This window comes from Pongo abelii, chromosome 7, assembly GCF_028885655.2.
Source record: "Pongo abelii isolate AG06213 chromosome 7, NHGRI_mPonAbe1-v2.0_pri, whole genome shotgun sequence".
Taxonomy (NCBI): domain Eukaryota; kingdom Metazoa; phylum Chordata; class Mammalia; order Primates; family Hominidae; genus Pongo; species Pongo abelii.
Genome location: NC_071992.2, coordinates 113,847,431 through 113,871,406, shown reverse-complemented (window position 1 = coordinate 113,871,406; position 23,976 = coordinate 113,847,431). Strand labels below are relative to the sequence as shown.

The following is a 23,976-nucleotide window of genomic DNA, read 5'->3' as shown; positions in this document are numbered from 1 at the left end:
AACAACTTTGCTGTTTTTCTGGCAGTGGCCATTTCCTTTTGAAACAAATACAGATGTTTTTGGATGATTCCTTATGCTTTTGAAAAACAGCCCTTCTTTCTCTCTGAGGCCAGGAGGATGTCACTGAAGGATGAGAAGCACTGTGTCCAGAGCTCCTCCTGCCCCTGGCACAGCCTTCCACCTTCTCCACCTAGTGAACCCCGTGAATGGCTCACAACCCCAGTCAAATGTCACCTCCTGTGGGAAGCCTCCTTCAAGTTGGCTGGACTTAAGGCTTCTTCCCCTGGGCCCCCACAGCACTATAGACATGGCTCCGCTCTAGCATTTCAGCACTGATCCCATGGTATTGGAAGGACTTGATCATGGCTGTCTGCCCCATTATAAGCGGGTCAGTTTTGACTCTCCAGAGCCTAGCACAGTGTCCTAGCACATGTATTTGGTCTCCATAAGAGTTCATTTGCTGAATGAACAATGAAAAAGGCCCAGACGCCCTGCCTCCCAGGAGGAATGGCCCTAAAGTCCTAAGAATACCCTCCTCCATTAGATGTGGGGTCCTCAGAAGATGACTGAGGTGGGAACAAAATTCTCTCCAAGTCTCTCTGCCTCTCCTCATCCCCAGCAAGAGGTATTCACACACCAGAAGAGGGCTCAGAGTGAGGCAGGAGGCAGGACTCAACTCCAGAGGCGGGGCTTGGACACAGGATCAAATTGAGGACTAGCCAAAACAGGGCGGGGCAGAAGCAGCTTTCCATAAGACACGCCCACCAGTGTGACATATCAGTTTACCATTGCCATGGCAACACCTGGGCGTTACCACCCCCTCCGTGTCAATGACCTGACAACCCAAGAGCTACTATCCCTTCCCTAGAAATTCCTGAATAAACTGCCTCTTAATCTGCATGCAATTAAAAGTAGGTATAGGCCACTGGGATCACACCTGTAATCCCAGCACTTTTGGAGACCGAGGCAGATGGATCATGTGAGGTCAAGAGTTCAAGCCCAGCCTGGCCAACATGGTGAAACCCCATCTCTACTAAAAATACAAAATTAGCCAGATGTGGTGGCAGGTGCCTGTAATCCCAGTTACTCGGGAGGCTGAGGCAGGAGAGTCACTTGAACCTAGGAGGCAGATGTTGCAGTGAGCTGAGATCACGCCACTGCACTCCAGCCTGGGCAACTCCATCTCAAAAAAAAAAAAAAAAAAAAAAAGTGGGTATAAATATGACTGTAAAACTGCCCTGAGCTACTACCTACTCTCTGCCTATAAGGATAGCCCTGCTCTGCAGGAGCAGTCATGGAGGCGTAACACTGCCAGGGCTGTAACACTGTCTCTTCAATAAAGCTGTTTACTTCTACCTCTGCTTGCCCTTGAATTCTTTCCTGGATAAAGCCAAGAACCCTCATGGGCTAAGCCCCACTTTGGGGCTCACTTGTCCCGCATCAAGAACATAATGACATCTCAGAGCCAGCCCCCAGCTAAGGACACCAGAAAAGCTGTCAGGACAGTTAGGGAACCTGTGTGCCCTGCTATCCACTGTGTCCCGGTATCTAGCACAGTGCCTGACACTTTGTCCTTGCTCAACAAGTACTTGTTGAATGGATGAATGAACTCATGCTCATGTGACACAAGCACAGGGTTGTCAGGTGTTCCTAACTCATCTCTCTTACCTACTCTTGTAAGCTCTGTGAAGGACAGAGCCATCTCTCTAAGTCTTGGTGTTCCTTACGGTGCCTGTATAATGCCATGCACTTCACACAGTCAGTGCTTAGTAGCCATGTATTGTTGACTTGACAGCCTCCCTTGCTGGGCAGCCTAGAGCACTGTCTCAGTTAATAAATATCACTGGGCAGAAATGGGACAGCTAGGGGTGATTCTGAAGTATTGTTTAATTTCTCTTTAGCAAAGATGAATTTTTAGAATAGCTAACTTTTACCCTGGTGTCAAAGATGGGAACAGAAACTTGAAAGTCATGGGATTCCTCCCTCTCCTGTACGCCTCAGACCCAGTCAATCCTGGATTTACTTCTCTTCATCTCCCCTGCCACCATGGAGCCACCATCATCTCTTGGCTGAACAGCCATGGCAACCTCTTAACTGGTTTTCCTGTATTCATCCCAGCCTAGCATTCTCCTGTAGCCAGAATAATCGGCTGCTGGCTCTCTTCTGCTTAAAACCCTTAATGGCTTATCACTGCTTTAGGATGAAGTCCAAAAACTCTAATGTGATGGCCAAGGGGGCTACAAGACCCACCCCTTCACCTCTCCAGTCTTATCTCAAGCCTCCTCTTATTTTCTCTGCTCCATTTACACAGCCCTCTCCATTTTCAAATCAAGCTTCTTCATGTCTTGGGACCTTTGCAAAGGTCATTCCTTCTGCCTAGAATGCTCAAGCCTCTTCCTCACCTCCTTTCCCCTACCTAACTCTCATACCTCCTTTAGGACTCACCTGAAAGGCTGCTTTCTCAGGAAGCTCTGACCTACCACTAGGGGTGAACTCCTCCCTCAGAGTTTCCATTTGTAATCCTCATCACAATTATAATTTAATGCTTAATTTGCAACTAATTATTTCATGTCTATTTCACCTGCCACACAGGGCAGCCACAGTGCTTGTCTTGCTTAGTACGCTAGTTCAAATATTTAGCATCTGACATGTGGCCAATTTTAAAAGGATTTGTGGATGACTGAATTAATAAATCTACTCAATGATGAAATGGTTCAGAGTGCTGGGAAAACAACAGTGAATCAGTGGACAACAACAGAAAAATTCCTACACCCTTATAGAGCTGATGGTCCAGTGAGGGGCCAGTCACGTGCTAGAGGCAGCTCGCACTGACTCAGACAATGATGTGCATCTCTTCCCACAGCTGCATTCAAAGAGGCCAAGTTGGTAGCTTGAAATGTCCATGGTGGGAGTATTTACACCATGGAAATTGGCAGACACTACAAATCAGAGCTTTTGTCTCCTGGAGACCTGGTTGTTAAACATTTAGCAGCACATCCCTGACAGAAGATTGATAGTAAACAAAGCAAATAGGTAAAAATCTGTGATACATTATAAGCAGGAAAGGGGAGTTGAGAGTGGTGAGAGAGCAGGCTTCCATTTTTAACAGTGTGAACTGAAAAGATGATTTTGACCTTCTCCAAATTTTTCTTTGGACCTGAAAGAGGTGATATGAAAAATGATGAAGGGAGTCACCACTGGGGGAGGACAGGGTGTCAGTGACGTCTCCTCAGAAAGGGTAGGGGTGAGGCAGGCAGGTGAAAAGAATATCGACTTTGGAGCCAGACTTGGCCCCAGCTGGGTGATGACTTCAAGTAAGGGACTTTTGAGAGATTCCATTTTCATAAAAAGGTTAAATATCTCATTTGTAGGGTTGAGTGAGATAATCTAGATGGGCAAAGCATCTGTCTCACAGAAGATACTTTTATTTATTTATTTTTAATTTTTTTGAGACAAGGTCTGGCTCTGTCACCCAGGCTAGAGTGCAATGGCACAATCTAGGCTCACTGCTTCTTCTGCTTCCTGAGCTCAAGCAATCCTTCCACGTCAGCCTCCCGAGCAGCTGGGACTAAAGGTACGCACCACCATACCCAGCTAACTTTTTTTTTTTTTGGTGAGACGGAGATTTACTCTTGTTGCCCAGGCTGGAGTGCAATGGTGCTACTCGGCTCACCGCATCCTCCGCCTCCTAGGTTCAAGCGATTCTCATGCCTCAGCTTCCCAAGTAGCTGGGATTACAGGCATGTGCCACCGTGCCCGGCTAATTTTGTATTTTAAGTAGAGACGTGGTTTCACCGTGTTGCCCAGGCTGATCTCGAACTCCTGACCTCAGGTGATCTGCCCACCTTGGCCTCCCAAAGTGCTGGGATTACAGGCGTGAGCCACCGCGCCCAGCAAAATACCAGCTAACTTTTGTATTATTTGTAGAGACAGGGTTTCACCATGTTGGACAGGCTGGTCTTGAACTCATGAGCTCAAGCGATCTACCCGCCTTGGCCTCCCAAAGTGCAGGGCTGACAGTAAGTATTCAACAAATGTTACCATCCTTCTCCTTTCCTAAATCAAGGGGGAAAAGAAAAGTGTCAGTGGCGCATACCTATTTAAGCATGGGAGAGAGGTGAACTTCAACCAAATTTTGCTCACATCCCAATTCTAATAGTTTCACTTTATTGGGTACCTATAAAAGCTGCAAACATGGGCCGGCACGATGGGTCACACCTATAATCCCAGCACTTTGGGAGGCCAAGGCAGGAGGATCAAGACCAGCCTGGGCAACAGAACGACATCTTGTCTCTACAGAAAATTAAAAAATTAGCCAGGCACAGTGGAACACACCTGTAGTCCCAGCTACTAGGGAGGCTGAGGTAGGAAGATCATTTCAGCCAAGGAGTTCCAGGTTGCAGTGAGCTATGATTGCGCCACTGCACTCCAGCCTGGGAGACAGAGCGAGATCCTGTCTCAAAAAAAAAAAAAAAAAAAAACCTACAAACATGAATATTAGATCCCAACGTTCTAAAATCTATCTCTGGCCAAGTTTGGTTTTTGAGTTCTATGCTAAATTGAAGTGATACAGCAAAGTAGGTAATTTGGAATTTCATAACAAAAAGACTGGCCAAATTTGAGATGTGCCTTGCCAGGGGGCAACCATTAGCGTGTATCTGACAGTCAGCAAAATCTGCTCGCTTCTTTCAGTGCCTGGAGAATTTTAAGAGGGATAACTCAGTCTTCCCAGGTGAAACTAATTAGTGAAGATTTGCTGCCAAGAGCCCCAAAGCTGTGCTCAAACCCAACCACAGTTTCCCCAGAGGCTCCCATGCACCCTAAATGTAAGTGCCTTCCTTTAGAAACCCTGGCGCCTGCATCTCAGTCCAGAGAACTTGGAAACTTTCATCTACTTACACCGGAAGGAGGGAGAACTGAGGGGGGAGCACGGAGCATGGGGCAAAGGCTGTGGCCATCATCCAGGGCTAAAATCAAAGGGTTTTCACTAACATTTCAGAATTTTAGACAAGCTGCACTGCCTGCTGTTGACACCAATGACAGTTTAATCTCATCTTTGGAGTTAAAGTAAATGAACACCTTTAGAAGACACTCTCTACTTTTTATAGCTGTTGCTGTTATTTAACCTGAGATGTAGAAATCAGAAATTGTTTATCACAGCAAGAGAGAAGGAGAAATGGGTTATTAGGGCTGCCATTTCACTCAACTGGGTAAACGATGGGGTCTCTGCCCACTCCCACAGGAAAGCTTGCTATGAGTTAGGGCTCCACAAATGCAGGCAAAACCCAAGCTTGCATTTTGGAGACCATGCCCTCTCTTTCATCATGTCTGAAAGCACTAATCTTATTTTGACAACTGCAGTTTGGATTTAAAGTCTTCCAATGGTAAATGAGTCATCAGCCTTGTGCTTCTACACTGAAAGAAACAAAACAAACCCCGTGTCACTGAGAAAAACTATCCTTTCAGGCAAACTCCAGCTGTGCCTAGTCTCCTCCTTTCCCGCAGCCGTTGAATTTTTTTTCAATCAATTCTCCTGTTCACTAACAAGATTTTGGTTTTCCTTGGGGAAGGGAAAACGAGGAAGGGGGGAATCTCTGAAACAAAGTTTTAAAATACAGTTAAATCTGAGTGAATGAGGTTGACAAAAATAATAAATAAACGAGAATAATGTCCTACTCCTGTAGAGTGCTTTTCAATTTCCAAACTGTTGTCACATTATGTTCTTAATATAAACCCCTTTTTGAGTGGATGCTCCCAGGGAGAGATCTTATTTAAAACATCTAAGTCAGTAGTCCTTAAACTGCAGCATACATCGACATTCCCTGGAGGGCTTGGGAAAACCCACATTCCTGGGCCCCAGTTCCAGAGGTCCTGATTCAGTGGCTCTAGGGTAAGCCTGGGAACCTGCATTTCTAGTAAGTTCCGGGCAAAGCTGATATTGTTTTCCGGGGGGACCACACTTTGAGAACCACTTGCCTGGGTCCTCAGAAAAACAGCCAAGCGGAGGAAAAGCTGTGCAAGGTTCAAGCTCATGTTCCCCTGATATGTACTTTTTTTTCATAATTGGCATTTGTCCACTCACATTTAGTCAGCTCAGTTCTCCCATGGGGCTGTACTCACACCAGATTCCTTCTTTTGTAGAAAACCCTGTGCCGTGGCACAGCCAGAGGGTGAGCAAACTGCACATAATGATCCCTAAGCTCCCAGACCCAGGCCTGACAGCCAGGGTCAAGGGAAAGCTGGATGACAGCATTTAGCAAGCCCACTGCTTCGGCTCACAGCAGCTCAGCCACAGCTCAGGTGGCTGCTATTGATTGTCAGTGAAGGCAGCTGCTTTGCGTGCGTGTGCATGCGTGTGCGTGCGACCTGCTCACCCTCCTAGCCTTGACCCACGCTCTGACTGTGGGCTGCCCCAAAGCTCACATCCTGACCTTCACTTTCCACACCCGCTTTCTCCCTCCAAGATTTCATCTGTTTTCAGGGTCAATGACCACCACCAAACACACACCGCCCAGGCCTTGTCCTTGAACTGGAATTCTCCATCTCCAGCTGCATCCAACCACGTGTGTGGGCTCTCTCTTGGACGCATCTGTTTGCCCTGAAAACTAGATTTCCTCTCTGCAGTTATCCATCAGTCTCAATTACTCTGACCCCACCAGCCATCACCTATCTGATGTCATAAACTCCTCCCTGGGGCTGAGATGGTTGCCGTGGTCTCCTACTTAATTCTGTGGGCATAAGAAACATACACTGAATTGACTGGACTGATTAGAATTGTTCTCTGATTCCATCTTTTATATTCTGCTCTCTGTGTGGGGGGCAAAAGGGAAGCCAAGATCTGAATGTTTCTTGGGTCCCTAATATGTAAGAAAAATACCCCATAAGAGTATCAGGCCCATAGAGGGGAATCCACAGGTATTGAATGAATAAGCGGATAAGTGAAGGCATCCCTGCCCCACTCTCTACCTCTAATCCAGCACATACATTATTGCCAGCCCCAATTTACTAAAATGACCTGGTTTTGCCCTTGACACCCTGTGTTCAATTCCCCTACTCAACAAAGGACACTGTTGGAACTTAGCTTGAAAATCAGATTGCTCCATACTTTATCCCTGCTTACATTCCTTCTCTCATCCTCCACTGATGCCACAAACAAACTATTCCAGAAAGGCAGTCTGGTCCAGCGCCACTACTTACTTCCGAAACCTTATTCTGATTAATGAATGTCAGCTTTACTGAGTGACAACTGGCATACAATAAACTGCACATACTTCAAGTGTACAGTTTGATAAATCGGGCTTATCAATATATCATCACCACAATCAAGATAATGAGCATAGTCATCACCCCCCCAAGTTTCCTGATGCTGCTTTGTAATCCCTCTCCCTGCTGCTCCCCACTCCTTGGCCCCAAGCACCCACTAATCTGCTCTCTGTCATTACTGAGTAGGTACCATTTCCTAAAATTTTATACAAATGGAAACACATGGTATGTTCTTTTTTTTTTTGGTCTGGTTTCTTTCATTCAGCATAGTGATTTGGAGATGCATCCAGGCTACTGCATGTGTCAATAATGCATTCTTTTCACTGCAGAGGAGTATTATACAGGATGCGTGTATTGCAATGTATCACCCATTCATCTGTTAATCAACGTGTGAGTTGTTTTCAGTTTGGGGCTATTACAAGTAAAGTTGATGTGAACATTTGTGTTCAAATCTTTTTTTAGACATAAACTTTTATTTATTTTGAGTAAATACTTAAAAGTGGAATGGCTGGGTCACATGATAGGTAAATATCTAACTTTGTAGGAAACCGCTGAGCTGTTTTCCAGAGTGGCTGAACCATTTTACATTACCACTGGTGGTGTATGAGCATTCCAGCTCCCAATTTTGTGAACACATGGTATAGTCAATCTTTTAAAATTTATCCACTCTGGTCAGGCACAGTGGGTCACGACTGTAATCCCAGCACTTTGGGAGGCTGAGGTGGGCAGATGATCTGAGTTCAGGAGTTCAAGACCAGCCTGGCCAACATGGTGAAACCCCATCTCTACTAGTAAATACAAAAAAAAAATTAGCCAGGCTTGGTGGTGCGTGCCTATAGATCCAGCTACTTGGAGGCTGAAGCAGGGGAACTGATTGACCCAGGAGGCAGAGGTTGCAGTGAGCTGAGATCATGCCACTGCACTCCAGCCTGGGCGACAGAGCAAGACTCTGTCTCAAAAAAAAAAAAAAAAAAAATCCATTCTAGTGGAGGTATAGTGATATCTCCTGTCTGATAACATTGAGCATCTCTTCATGTGCTTCTTTGCTACCCATATGTCTTCCATGGTTTAGTGTCTGTTCAAATATTTTGCCCATTTTTATGGTGGTGTTTGTCTTCTTGGTACTGAATATTTGGTACTTGGTACTGAGCTAAGAATTCCTTATATTCTAAAGTCCTTTGTTGGACACATGTTTTACAAATGTTTTATTCCAATCTGTGGCTTGCCTTTTCATTTTAGTAGCAGAGTACTGAAGAGCAAATGTTTTCATTGTGATTAAGTATATTGATTTTTTTCTTTTATGTTTTGTAGATTTTTGTGTACTATTTAAGAAATCTTTGCCAACCTGAGGTCACCAAGATTTTTCTTCTACCATTTCATCAAGGTATTTAATAGTGTCTGCTCTTGCATTTAGGCTTAGAATACATTTTCAATTAATTTTTATACATGTTATGAGGTAAAGACAAGATCTATGTTCCTTTTGTTTGTTTGCTTGCGTTTTTGCACATGGCAATTCAATTGCTGCAACACCATTTGTTGAAGACATTATTGTTTCCTCGTTGAATTGCCTTCCCACTCTGTCAAAAAATCATTTCACCACATACATATGGGTTTATTTCTCGATTCTGTTCTGTTCAATTGCTCTATATGTTCATCTTTATACCAATGCCACACTGTCTTGATTACTGTTGTTTTATACTTAGTCTTGAAATCAGGTAGTTTAAACAAAATTTAAAGACAAACTTTATCTTTTTCAAAGCTTTGTTTAATGTGCATGATTCACAGATTCCATATTCGTGAATTTGCCTACTTGCTAAAATTTGCTTGTAACCCCAAGTCGATACCCATGACACTTTCTCAGCCATTCATGGACATACACAGAGTGGCAAAAAATTTGAGTCACCCAGGACACATATTCCCAGGTAAGGTCAAACAAGGCAATGTCCTGACTTCTTATTTCAGCTCTCATCCCATAAACAAGCATCCTTTCTGTTGTCTATGCAGTGCCACATTTTTTGCCTTTTTGTACTTCTTGTTGGTGATTTTGCTGTTGAAAATGGCCCCCAAGAGTAATGCTGATCTGCTGTCTATTTTTCCTAAGTACTTTGTTCAAACATGAACAGTAGCTTTCAATGTTAATGAATTAACAGTATATACTCAAAAACGTGTGTTTAAACAGAACATCAAACAAGTTTATGTATTGATTGATGAATGTTGTGATTGGAAGCTCTCAGGAACTCAACTCTGTATTTCATCTAGGAGCAATGATTCAGAATTTGCAATTTAGTGTTTATGGATATTTTATAGATCATAACTACTGGGAATAATGAGAATTGACTGGATTTGACTATTCTAGTTTTTTTGCATGTTCATGTATATTTTAAAATCAGTTGTCGATTTCTAAAAAATAGGCCTGCTAGGATTTTGAAGGGGATTGCTTTGAATCTATGGATCAATTTGGAAAGAAATGACATCTTGGCCATATTAAGTCTTCCAATCCATGATAGGGTATATCTCTCCATTTATTTAGGTCTTTTAAAATTAATCTCAGAAATCTTTTATATTTTTCAATGTGTAAATCGTACACATCTTTAAAATTTATCCCTAATTTACGTATTTTTGATGCCATTATACCTGGTATTTTAAAATCTCAATTTCTGACTTTTGTTGCCAGTGTACAGAGATACAATGAAGTAATTTGCCTCAGCCTCCTGAGTAATTGGGATTACAGGCATGCACCACCACACCGGGCTAATTTTTGTATTTTTAGTAGAGACAGGGTTTCACCATGTTAGATAGGTTGGTCTCAAACTCCTGACCTCAAGTGATATGCCCAGCTCAGCCTCCCAAAGTGCTAAGATTGCAGGCATGAGCCACCACACCTGGCCACTATGATTAATTATATTGATTTATTTTTGAATGTTAAACCAAACTTGCATTCTTGGAATAAACTCCATTTGGTCTTGATGTATTGTTCTTTTTATATATTGTTGAATTCTATGTGCTAAATTTTTAAGAATTTTCACATCTAAATTCATGAAGAATGTTGGTTATAGTTATCTCTCTCTAATAATTCAGTGGTTTTTCTGGGTCATGCTCCTTGTTTAAACTCTAACATAAATCTATTAAATCACTTATGTAGCTTGGGAAAAATAATGTTGGGAACATTTCCAAAGAATGAAAGCAGTAAAATGCATTTGGTATCGTTCTTGAGAGAAGAAAAAAAAATTTAAGCTGGATAAGAAAGTCTACATTTTCTGCCAAATGGAGTTTTCTAAATGCTGCATTATCATCAGCTTCCAGATAGATTAAACGTTCCAGAAGAAAGAGAAAATTCCTTATTTTGAAAATATATCAGGAAAAAGAAACAAGATAAAGTTCTTTCTTGTTAGTAGGACAGGAATTCTGGGAAGAGGAAGGATAAGGGGAAATAGCATGTGAAGAAGGGCACACTTCATGAGGTTTTCTTTCCCCCCATTTTTTTTAATGGGAAAAGGAAGGAACATAAAATTCCATTGTTCTAGTATTACGCTGATGCTCTTGCATATATCTCATATAATGGTTTTTGATAGGGAAGACTTTTTGAAAGGCAGAAGGAATCCACAATGTTGAGGTCCAGTACATTCAAAATTGCCCATATAGACACAACTTGGAAGATAAAATTCTACACCTTGATCTTAGCCAAAAGGCCAAGAAGTGATGGAAGCTAAGATTCTTTAATGCATTTGATCTAGTCTTCAAATGGAAAGGCCCTTTTTAGACAACTAATATCCACCCAGAAGAGGGTTACCTGGACAGTGAAGAGACCCAAAACTAGGTCATCAAAAGATGTGTTTTTCCCCTGAAGAAGAGAAAATTGATAGGAACGGGGTCAGTATGTGGGAATAACACTCTACAATAATTGAAGGGCTTTCTCTATTTATTTGGATAAGGAAATAACTTTTTGGTATATGGCTTCAGATGGCAGAAATAAGATAAAAGTGGAAATTATAGACAAGTAGGATTTCAGCTCAACCGCTGATCCAAGCTGTCTGAATTTGGGATTCAGGTGTTTTGTAATAATCTGATTCTGTAAGAACCATCACCCCTCTGGGACACTGGGAGGGGACAGAATTCTGAAGTTCCATAAGAGAGGAAGCCAGAAGTCTAATAGCCAAGGTCCATCACCATTCAAAGAATGTGTGGATCAACTGTGTCTGCTTTCCCTCTCCACACAAATTACAAATATACAATGGTGGGGACATATATATATATATTCTATAGTGTGATGCGTGTGTGTATTTGAAGGCAGTTGCTGAAGAGGCCCTCCCACTATTATTTTGTGTGATGACAGTACCACAGCAATTAGCAGTGGACTTGGGGAAGTAACAATCTGTTGAATGTTAGTCCTGAATTAGTTCTAAGTCTCCCCGGGATTAGTGGGCTGAGGAACCTATCTGTCTTCCCGGCTTGGAGAAGGTTTTCTGATTGAAGGGTTGTCCTGCTGCCATCTGGGGGTCCTCTAGGGTCATAGGACAGTCTCAAATGATGGCCAAGAGCGAGGACATAACAGGATTTGGATTCTGGTTTGATCACATTACTAGCCATGTGAGCTTGGGTAAATCGTCTAACCTTTTTGTTCCTTATTTTGCTTATCTGTGAAATGAGAGTGATAAAACCCACTTTAAGAGCTCATTGTGAGAATTAAATGAGACAGCAGATATAAAGCACTCAGGAAAGCTCCTGGCACTTGGTAAACACCTAACAAGTGGCTATAGTTAGGCCTGACCTCATGTGTTGCGCACTGAGGTGGACGTGGATTGCAGTCACTTTTGGTTGCAATTATCCTGGTTGTTTATTTGATTCACTCCCATGCAAAAATGTGAGCTCCAAAAAAGAAAGAATATTGCTGTGTTATTCACTATTTTATTTCCAGTACTTTGCATGCTGCCTGACACATTTTTATGCTCAAAAACAATTGTTAAATGAAAAAATAAATAAACTAATCAATGATTGTATGGAATAATGAATGGCAAGCACTTCTTAGGGAGTAAGAGGTGCTTTGGGGAGGAGGTGTCACCCACATGGCTTTTCATCTGGGAGATTATCCAGCTACGCCAAGCACATGGAAATTAAGTGGAAATAGCTTCCAGAAGTGGAGTACATGCCTCCTCTCCAGGCCCATTGTGAATTTCTCTCGGTGTTGAAAGGCACAGGTCCCTGCTCATCAGCAGGGGTCAGTAGATGGCACAGCCTTCACTTGGCACAGCTTTTAATTGTCCCCTAGACCAAAAACAGGGCCTAACAAGGACATAATCAGTGAGATAGGTATTGATTTGTTACCACCCTTCCCATCTTATGGGCAAGGGAACTGAGAGTCAAGGAGTTTAAATAACCAGCTTAGAGTGAGACAGCCATAGTTGGTAAGTGATAAGGTCAGGGTTCAAGCCCAGATCTGTGGACAGTGAAGGCCTTGTTCTTCCACCAAGGCCCCTGGTACACCAATTTTGGGAAAGCGAAAGAGTTATTAGTATTATCCTCTTCTGAAAGAGACAGAGCTGTTCTTTATCACTGCACATTTATTAAGCTAAGTCTGGCTGAAGGTTAAGATGGCTTAACTGCTTCAGAGTGACTGGAGAGCTGGGTCAGATGGGACAGCAGAGCTCTGCTAAGCCCTTCCCTGGGACCCCTCACTGCCTGAGGCCAGTGAATCTCAAAGTGTGGCAGTCATTCGTCAGTTCATTGAAAATCCAGACCTGTTGACTCTGCATCTCTGAGGGTGAGCCCAGGAGTCAGTTTCCTGGCTCATTCTTAGTCACTGAAGTTTGAGAAACCCTGCCCTGAGCTCCTAGCCCTCCTCCGCCTGGGCCTCCCTGCCCCTCCCCCTGGTCAGTCTGTCTGAAGTCCAGGCAGGGTCTGCTTCATGTTCTCCTGTGGCACATCCCTAGGCAGGAGGAATCCAAGGCCAGAGCAGTACTTGAGATCTGGAGGACATCAGGGCCTCCAGGGAGGTGTCTGGCAAACCCTGCTGTGTGGGGGAGGGCCTTCCTCATAAAATTAGGGCAAGAACATTTTATTTTTTATTTGCTGGTGTCAGAATTCCTCTGGCTTGGCTAGGCCAGCCCACGGAAAATAAATATCAGCAGATTCCCAGATCCCAGTCACTCAGTGGGACATGAGACAAGGAGAGGAATTCCTTGTGCTCCTAAGAATAGAAGGGCACCAGGCACAGTGGCTCACTCCTGTAAATCTCAGCACTTTGGGGGTTGAGGCAGATGGAGCACTTGAGCTCAGGAGTTCGAGAGCAGCCTGAGCAACCTCATCTCTACAAAAATTAGCCAGGCATGGTGGCATGCAGCTGTGGTTCCCGATACTCAGGAGGCTGAGCTGGGAGGACTGCTTGAACCTGGGAGGCTGAGGCTACAGTGAGCCATAATTGTGCCACTGCACTACAGCCTGGGCAACAGAGCAAGACCCTGTCTTAAAAAAAAAAACAAAGGAAAAGAAGAAGAAGGAGAAGGAGAAGGAGGAGAAGGAGAAGGAGACAGAGAAGGAGAAGGAGACAGAGAAGGAAAAGGAGACAGAGGAGAAGGAGAAAGGGCAGGAAGGGAGTGGGCAAGATGGCGGGAGGCTGAGATGGGCCAGAGAAGCATCTGGGGCAGAGGGGAGGATGCCTGAAGAGGAGGAAGGGTGCCTCCAGAGGATGGTTGTGGGGAGGTAGAACACCTGAAGAGGTGGAGGTGTCTAGAGGGGGGTGTCTAAAGAGATATCCAGGTTGTTTGCTGAGCAGTGTGTGAGATGACCTTTCCCAGGCTCCCCCAGTTCTTTAGGAAACCATGAAACCCATGAGTATTTGGTGGGAGTGATTTTTTGTTGTGGATTTTGAGGAAGCGTCAGATCTTCAAGTGGAAGATGAGGATGATTCAGGCTGCACTCAACTTGGGATCCTGGGGTCTGAGAGGAGCCTAAGAACACATACCCCCTACCCCACCCCTGCGATTCAGAGTCCAGAGGGCTTTGGGCTTCCACAGGCCACACAGAACTGGAGGGTCAAATAGATGTTACCTAATCTTGAGGGGCAGGGAGAACTCCAGCCAACCACTCAACCCCAAAACTGAAGAAAAGTGAGAAGAAACATGAAAAAGGTGGTTGGCCTCTATAAATGTGATACTAATTACAGCCATTTGGGCAAACTGCTTTCCATTAATGCTTAATTGCTTGCCATGAGGTATGACAACAATTACACATTGCAACAATTACACATGGCAACAGTTATGCACTGCATGAACTAAGTGTCAGATTAGCTGAGTTTTATTTGCTTCCATGTGGGCTGGTCTTCCTCATGACTTGCTTTTGGTAGCCTGGTCATCTGTGGGTTAACTCAGTGGCTTTATCCATAACTTTAAAAAGTAAGGACATGGTACTCAGTGTATGAGTAATTCTGTCCCTTTAAGGGGTAGACTACCTCGTGCTGGCTCAAATATCAGTATACTGTCTAGTCTTTGGCACTTAGCCAAAAAAGAGAATGTGAGTTCTAATATCTTACATCTGTTTACCCCCTTTTTAAAATCTAGGACACCTATAAAGTGTCCCACACCAAAGCAACTGAGTCCCTGCACCCCTCTAAAACAGAACTTAAATAATCACTCTCAGCCGAGGTTAATAACTCTTCCTAAATCCAAGCTTTATAGAAGATAATAAAATATGGAAACAGTTCCTTAGGGTACAGTTAATAAAGACAGTGGATGAAAAGGCTCTTCAGTAGTCCCTGCTAAAGAACAAGCTTGGAAGTAAAGGAGACCAGTTCATATATTCAAAGAGGCTATTTCTGAGATGGTGCTTCTACCTATCTTTCCAACTCTTCCTGATGGCCTACTATGTGCCCAGCTCTGGACTAGGCACTGTGATGGGGTCAACAGAAAATACCAAACTTTATTTCTGTCCCCAAGAGATGATAACTGGGGTGGGTGAGGCATCACAGATGAATAAAATGACCCCAGATAAAAGAAGAGAGAGGAAGAGGAAAGAGGAAGAAACCACAAATACATCAGCAAAGCAATCTTACTTCTGCAAGTCGTCTGATCCGAGTTGAGAATGTAGCCTTGTTTGCACCTGCAGACGTATGAGCCAGGGATGTTGATGCAGAAGTGGGCACAGTTATGCTCCAGGGTGCTGCACATGTGGGCCGCTGAAAGGGAAGACACAGGAAGGTAAGTCAACGGTGACGCCCTCTCTCACTCCATTCCAGCCAGCAAGCATTTATTCAGCGCCTACTCTCTCCTCTGGGCAGGACTCAGAGAAATAAGCTGCAGTCCCTACCCTCAAGGGGGGCTCACAGTCCAAGATGGACAAGACAGGGCCAGATAAAGGGCCATGGAAAATCAAAGAGAAACGGTGTTAGGCTGAACTATATGAAATTGCTGATACTTGATTGGTTTTGATCTACAAAAAAAAAGCAAGAAATTTCCAATTCAACTTAATAATACCTATGTGGTGGGCTGGGGAATCAGAAAAGTTTGCCAGCATCAGAGGGGGCTTTGGCTTAAGTGTGGATTTTTAGGAAGCAGCAATGGGGCTGGAGGAAAAGCTATTAAATAAGCAAGAATGTGTTAAAGAACCAACAGTTTCTCAAAATAATGTTTCAAGAGTAATGTAAATTTTTAATATGCAAAAGTATACACAAAACTTTGGAGTAAAAAATGCATTCACACGTTTCATGTTTCTATAATCTATATGTCTCAATTTAAGATATCTATTTAGCGTCTTTTCTTTCCTTTTTTTTTTTTTTTTTTTTTTTTTTTTTTTGAGACAAGGTCTTGCTCTGTCTCCCAGGCTGGAGTGCAGTGGCACAATCATGGCTCACTGGAGCCCCAAACTCCTGGGCTCAAGCCATCTTCCCACCTCAGCTTCCCGAGTAGCTGGGACTACAGGCATGTGCCACCATGCCTGGCTAATTTTTAAAATTTTTTTTGTAGAGACTGGGTTTCACTATGTTGCCCAGGCTGGTCTCAAACTCCTGGACTCAAGCAATCCTCCCAATTTGGCCTCCCAAAGTGCTGGGATTACAGGCATGAGCCACCATGCCTGCCCTCTGCATTTAGTTCCTGAAGTACCTCAGCTTTCTGGTACATTGGTTCCTGCATAAGTCTGTCTGTAGCTCATAAAAATTTTCTTTTTTTAATGTCCTAATTTGTGACTTTACTCAATGTAACTTGATTGTATTTAAAATTAACAAGCAACAGTACAAACATAACAAGTTATGCAAGTGTTCTCATTAACAAAAAAGATGTCTATATGTAGAAATATATTTTTATGAAGCTAAAATAAAAGCTCTCAAAAGCTTAGAACAGTTCCATTAATCCAGCGCTTATGAAAACTCAGCTGTGATTAAATCCATCTGAAGTTTATGTCTCTTTACATTGGAGTAAGAAATATGGTGGGCAATAAATGAACTAGGGAAGTAAAGCTGTTTTATTTCACAACAATACAATTTAGAATGTACTGTTCTGAGTTTGATTGTCTGTGTTTTGGTTCCTGTTAGGATACAAATAACACTAGGAAGGTTTGTAGATCCAATCAGTCATTTTTACTTCAGGGTGAAATAAACAGCTTTTTTTGTGACCTTGTACAAGTTTCTTTTATTGTTATCATTATTTTTAAATAAAATAGAAGTTTTCTCATTTTTAAAAATAGAGATGATATCTTACTATGTTGCCCAGGCTGGTCTCAAACTCCTGAGCTGAAGCGATTCTCCTACATCAGCCTCCCAAAGTATTAGGATCACAGACATGAGCCACCACACCCAGCCCTTTGTGCAATTTTCTTAACCTCTTTATAAGACATGAGGATAAAAATAGCACCTACCTCATAAGAACCTCAAAAAGGTTAAATTAATGGAGATGGTAGAGTGTTGAGAATAGTGCCTGGGGAATGCTGAAGATACCTGCTAACCATTTTATAGCAAAGGAGAATTTGGTGGCATTTTGTCTTATTTTACATCTGTAGGTTCATCCTATATATATTGACCTTCACCTCAGTTTTCACTCAACGTTAATCACAGATTCTATCAATGTTGATACATATACTGTATTTCATGGAATCTAAAATGCACCCCAGTTTCACAGATGTCAAACTGTGAAGACATGTTCAGTTGATCCTCATTCTTCACAGATTCCATATTTGTGAATTTGCCTACTCACTAAAATGTATTTGTAAGCCCAAACCAATACTCACAGCGTTTTCACGGTCACTAGTGGACATGCTCAGAGTGCATGAGCACTCAATTTAAAATATCTCTACATTTAGTTTATTTTGTGAGACAGGCTCTTGCTCTGTCACCTAAGCTGGAGTACAGTGGCACAGTCACAGCTTGCTGCAGCCTCAATCTCCGGGGCTCAAGTGATCCTCCTGCCTCAGCCTCAGTCTCCCAAGTAACTGAGACTACAAAAAAACGTGCTGCCTGGTGCAGATGTTCTCAGCTGAGGTTGAACAAGGTGCCACTCTGCCTTCTTTTTCAGCTTTCATTCTGTAAACGAGTATCCTTTTCACAGTCTACTTAGCACCACGGTTTTTTTGTTTGTTTGTTTGTTTTTTCATTTCTGTGCTTTCTGTAAGTGATTTTGCTGTTTAAAATGGTGATGCGCTGTCTAGTGTTCCTCAGTGCAGAAAGGCTGTGATGTGCCTTACAGGGAAAATATGTGTTAGATAAGTTTCATTCAGTCAGGAGTTATCGTTGGCTGTGGGTCTGATGTTAATGAATCAATGGTATATATCAAATAAGATGTTTTCGGCCAGGCATGGTGGCTCACACCTGTAATCTCAGCACTTTGGGAGGCCAAGGTGGGTGGATCGCTTGAGGTCAGGAGTTTAAGAACAGCCTGGCCAACATGGTGAAACCCTGTCTCTACTAAAAAAAAATACAAAAAGTAGTCAGGAATGGTGGCAGGCACCTGTAATCCCGCTACTCGGGAGGCTGAGGCAGGAGAATCGCTTGAACCCAGGAGGCGGAGGTTACAGTGAGCTGAGATTGTGCCACTGCATGACACAGCGAGACTGTCTCAAAAAATAAACAAACAAAAAACAAATAAGATGTTTTTAAACAGAAACACACATAAAACAAGGCTATGTATTGATTAGTTGACATTGTATTGATTAGTTGATTAGGATTGCAGGAACCTAACCCTATATTCCATCAGGAATATATGGAGCAATGGTTTAGTATTCTCTAACTCAGTGTTTGCAGTGACTTTATAAAACATAATCATTGTGAATAATGAAAACTAGCTGTATTTTAGATTTAATCAAAACCTTAGATCTAGTTTATCCCTCCCAATTGATTTATCCATTGGTCATATGACTTTCCTCACTTTATTTGGCCATTTCCCCATTGGTCAGCATTTGGGTGGTTTCCAAGTTTTCACTTTCACAGTGTTGTGATGAACATTCCTGAACATGTCTCCTTGAAGGCACGTACGATGGTTTCTCTAGGACTGGGTCTCACTTAAAATAGATATGGCCTGATTGCCTTCCAAGACAGCTCATATCAGCAACGATGGTCCTAACGATTCCCATCCCCTCAAAACTTCAGTACTTGGAGTTATCAAACTTTAAGTTTTGACAATCATATGGTGAGGGGTAATCATTATCCCACTTTTAATTTGCATTTGCTTTGCATCCTGAAAGACTCTCTTCTTTTCCTGGACTGCTGGAGTCAAATTACCCACGGGCAGAGGGCATTTCTAAGGCACTCACAGCATGTCACTGTCTCCCTCCATAATTAAGGAAGTGTAGTGTGTAGGCAACCAACTGCACGGCAGTCACCCACTGCCATGAGTGGGAGGCCCAAGTGATGTACCTGGTGCCTGTCTTCTTGCTGAGACCCTAACAGACAAAATAAGAAGATAGGAGATGTGAGGCAGAGAAAATATCTGGCGGGCAGCAGGCAGCATCATGGGGAGAGGATGGCTACTGGAAATAGACCGCCTGAAGGCTCAGCTTCGCCACTCCCTATGACCTTGTGCAAATGACTTGGTTTCTCTGAACTCCACTTTATTCACCTATCAAATGGGGAAATTAGGCCAGGCATGGTGGTTCATGCCTGTAATACCAGCACTTTGGGAGGCTGAGGTGAGAAGATCACTTGAGTCCAGGAGTTTGAGACCAGCCTGGCCAACATGGCAAAATCCCATCTCTACTAAAAACATAAAAATAAGCTAGGCATGGTGGTGGGCTCAGCTACTCGGGAGGCTGAGGCAGGAGAATTGCTTGAAACCGGGAGGCAGAGGTTGCAGTGAGCTGAGGTCGTGCCACTGCACTACAGCCTGGGCGACAGAGAGAGACTCCATCTCAAAAAAAAAAAAAAAAAAAAAAAAAGTTAGCGGGGAGGGGGAATTAAAAGAACTATTGCATTGGGTTTTAGAGTGACAGCTTATTACTAAGGCTTATTTTGGCCATGTGCCATAAGAAAAACTGGAACTAAAAGATTATAACTTGGTGTAATGGAAAAGCCACTGGATTGGGAGCTAGAAGACTATGAGGGGAACTAGAGCACACTCTAGTTCCCCTCTACCTTGAACAAGTGAGGGAAGTTCTGGGAAATCAGGTAGCTCTTGTAGGCTATGTCTTTACCGTAGAGTAAAGGCATGGACAGGCTCTAGGGACCTCAGTACGGACATCTATTATTTAATCTGGTACCTGGTTTTTCTAGAAACTGCCCTTCCTTCTCACTGCAGACACCTTCCATCCGGGAGCCGCCGTGGTGGTCTGAGGTAGTCCCACTCCTGGCCACTGTTGGTTGGTACAGGGTTTGACAATCAGAGTCCTTTACTGGCATTTAGGAACCAGAACTGAATAAAAGGAGGCTCAAACTGAGAACAAGTGAGCCTCAGGGGCTGGTGGGGCCATGCTTCTTGACTGTGGACTGGAGAAGGACAGGAGTGGAGGGGGGATGGAGTGAAAGCAGGACCCTCACAACTGCCATCCTTGTTTCCATGGGTAATATAATGCACTCCCCCCACCTTTTAGAAAAAAATGGAATTCCTGACACTTTCAACCAAAAGAATCTCAAACATCTTCACTAAACTAGAATAAAACTTTCCCATCTGTAGAATGCTGTGGGTGAGTGCTGAGTGACTTTCAGAGCATCCAGGCCTCATGCCTTGCCCTCTGTGGGACGGGCCTTTGCGGTGAGAGCCAAGGGGAGACCACAGCCTTGCCTCCTCCACCGGCCTGCTGGAAACAGTCCTATGAGCCTCATTTCTCAGAAGGCCCTCTGGGTTTACACTCAGCCAAGGCCTTGTGTTCAGCGGGGAGGAATAACTAATCAGCAGCCTAAGTCATTGGTGGGATTGGATTTGTTGACTAGGAAATAAGAACAGTCTTTTTTTAATGATTGTATGAATGACTAAAGGAGTGGTCAGTGTAGGGAGGTGGGCTGGAGGTCTTGTATTACTGGGTACAGTAGACTCAACATTTGTGAAGTCAGTCCAGCCTCCCCACTTCACATCAGGGCCTCAAAGGGGTGCCATCAGTGTAGACTGCCCAGGCCAGTTCATGAAGGCTGTGTCCTAGGAATACTATTAGGGCCTTAAATTGTGCCTGGCCTGGGTGGGGTGGGGCTATTAGGGTAGGAACAGCCTGGCTCCTTGCTCCAAAATACCAGATGAGGCTGATAAAGTCAGCACCTAGAGGTTAATTAAAAGCAGTCCCACCCAGGTGGCAAGAATCACCAGAACACTCGGGACAGCGTTTTCAGCCCCTAGATTCCATGTTTTCTCTTACTGGGTGGCAAAAATGGCAGACTCCAGGATGTGTGGATTTTGGTCATCTCGTAGACAGGACCTCAATTCACAGGGCACCTGGCCTCTCCCTGGTGGTCTCAGGGGTGGCCTGAGAATGCAACCTCAGGATTTCCCTTGCTGTGGTTGGTATGGGAAGTCCCTGCCTGCAAGTATAAAGCCTCCACTGTGCTCAAGATTGTACAGCCAGACAGCCAAAGAGACAAAGCCAGGACTCTTACCCAGCAAGGTCTGGCTCCAGAGTCTAATCAATTCCTCACTGTATGATAAAGGTCCTGCCTTGATCACACCCAGACACCACCTGTCCCAATCTGCAGATGCAGCACTGATTTTCAGTTCTGCCTGCAGAATGCCTAGGCTCACGTCTCAACTCTACCACTTACAGGCCAGGCACAGTGGCACATGTCTGTAGTCCCAGCACTTTGGTAGGCAGCGGCAGGAGGGCTACTTGAGCCCAGGAGTTCAAGACCAGCCTAGGCAACATAGTAAGACATTGTTTCTTTTTAAAAAAATAAAAATTATTCAGTCATGGTGGCGCACACCTGTAGTCCAAGCTGGGATGGAACTTTGAGGCAGTAGTGAGCTATGATCATACCACTGCACTCTAGCCTGGGTGACAGAGTGAGACCTTATCTCAAAAAACAAAATAAAACAAACAAATAAAAACAAAAAAACAAGCTCCAGCACTTACAGGTTTGTGACCTTGGACAAGTTATTTAACCTCTTTGGTTCTCAATTTCCTCTTCCATAAAATGGGAACTATAAGAGCATCTACTTGACAGGTTTGTTGTGTGAATAAAGTGAGTTAACATACACTAATAGCCTGAAACAACACATGCATACATTAATATCAAGAAATGTTAGTGATTATTAGTATTACCTCGTCTTTAAAGCTCTCCTGGAGCCCCCAGGCAGACCCTGACAATTTCCACTTCTGTAAAATACGGATAATAGAGCCAGGTATAGCGACATGTAGTCCCAGCTACTTGGGAGGCTGATGTGAGAGGGCTGCTTGAGCCCAGGAGTTTGAGGCCAACCTGGACAACATAGTGAGACCCTATCTCTTAGAAAGAAAAAAAAAGATAATGATAGTACCTGCCTCAAAGGGCTATTTTAAGTATTATATGGAATACTGTATTTGAAAGTACCTAGCACAGGACAAGATTAGCTATTATTGGGGTATAGTTTGTGAAAGGAAAATAAAATCTCAGGATCCCAAATCACTATGCCAAAAGGAAAAAAATTAAGCTAAAAGCTGAGTAATGCAATAAACTGCCTTTGCTTTTGTTCCTAAGCAGATAGCTACAGATAAAAGGTTAAATATCTGCATAAGTAGCTACTCTATGTTCACCTTATCTTATGTAAAGTGTTAATTTACTGAGCACTAGAGGAATATATAATTGACTGTTCCCCTACCTGCTCCTTTTCTCTTGCAACATGTGGATTCAGTAATGTGACAATGCCCTCCCTCTCTCCCTTTTAAATACTGAAGCCCTCAAAATCATCTTTGGAAAAAGGCACAGACCACAGATTGTTCCTGTGATTTTGTGTTCCTTTTCTCCAGGCATGTCCTTAACCTTGGCAAAATAAACTTTTAAATTGATTGGGACTTGTCTCAGATACTTTTTGGTTTACAGGTTCAATGAATGTTTAAGGAACAAATGAGACTTCCCAAACCTCAGAGATGTCATCTGCAACTTGGAAAATGCTCACCATTTTTGTCTGATCATTTGAGTGCAGATCAAAACTGAGGCCATCTGCCTAGCCCATCGGTCCTCAGTGTGTTTGATTGTAATAATACATAACACAGTGCACACTGAATAGGGCTCTACCATTTACAACACCTGTTCACTCATCTACTTTCTGCATATAAAATCCCCATTTTACAGATGAGGCAACTGAGGCTCAGAGAGCACAAAGGATTTGCTCAAGATTGTACAACTAGAGTCAGCTCCTCTTCCTCCTATGAAGGCTGCCTTCAGAGTTTCACCTATTTTAGGTGAATGCCAATTGCAAGGTAGGTTTACCTGGCCAGGCTGGACTGTGGAGGTGGCCACCAGAAAATGGTTTACCTTAAAAGAGGAATGTATTATAATTCCCAACATGCAGAGGAGTGAAATGAGCAAGAGGTTTGGAATTAGCATCCAACTATCTCTTGGCTATTTGTTTTTCAGGTGATTGACTTAGCAAGTTCCTTAACCTGTAAAAAGAGAGTGGCAGGAGTGTGCTGCCTGCCTCCTGGGGCTTTCTGCGATAACATAAGGGAAAGTGCTTTATAAATGTTAGTTACTATGGTCTTTACCGTGCAGTTGATAAAGAGGCCCTGGGGCTTCTTCAGCCTTTCAAGACGGCTGCTGAGTCTGCTGAGCAAAGCCTAGCAGTGCAGTGCAGTGAGAGACAGCAGCCCTGTCTCCTGCAGAGTAGATGGGGGGACTCAGAGGATTCATTTCTCAGGCCACAGGAACAAATAGGATAACGCTGATGTTTTCTTAGAGCTTCCAGATTATAACAAAGAAGATGAAGGGAGGAAAAGTCCAAACTGCCTTTTCATTTTGCTGCCTTGCCATAAAGCACACAGAGATGATTTTTCCACAGACAAGCCCACATTGGTATATCCTATTCGACACCAGGATTGCGGGGTGTGGGGGGTGCGGCGGTGGGGAGGCGGGGGGCGGTCAGTTCCATTGTGTAGCTCCTCAGCCTTATCATGTTATCTTTCCATTTTCTGATAAATATAGAAGGCTTATAAAAAGAACCCCTCCATTAAAATTTTCCAACACAAATGAATAAACTGTCAAAATGGTTACAGAACCAATTTCCCTTTTAATATTTTCAGGAAAAGGGAAACATAAATTCTGCAGAAGTCATTTAAAGTCATAAACCTTGAAAATGTTTGCAGTGTGTTCTGCTGATTGAAGTGTTCCAGCTGACTTAGGCC

At 43.4% G+C, this 23,976-nt stretch overlaps 1 protein-coding gene across 4 annotated transcripts in view; it reads right to left on the bottom strand.

Annotated features, from left to right (window-relative positions):
• Positions 1-23,976, bottom strand: part of MATN2 (matrilin 2) — a 168,407-nt gene that overhangs the window by 79,998 nt on the left and 64,433 nt on the right. For all 4 annotated transcript variants that reach the window (XM_024250832.3, XM_024250831.3, XM_063726431.1 and 1 more), the window contains exon 4: positions 15,308-15,430. In XM_024250832.3, coding sequence (XP_024106600.1) covers positions 15,308-15,430 — 123 coding nt within the window. The remainder of the gene's footprint in view (positions 1-15,307; positions 15,431-23,976) is intronic.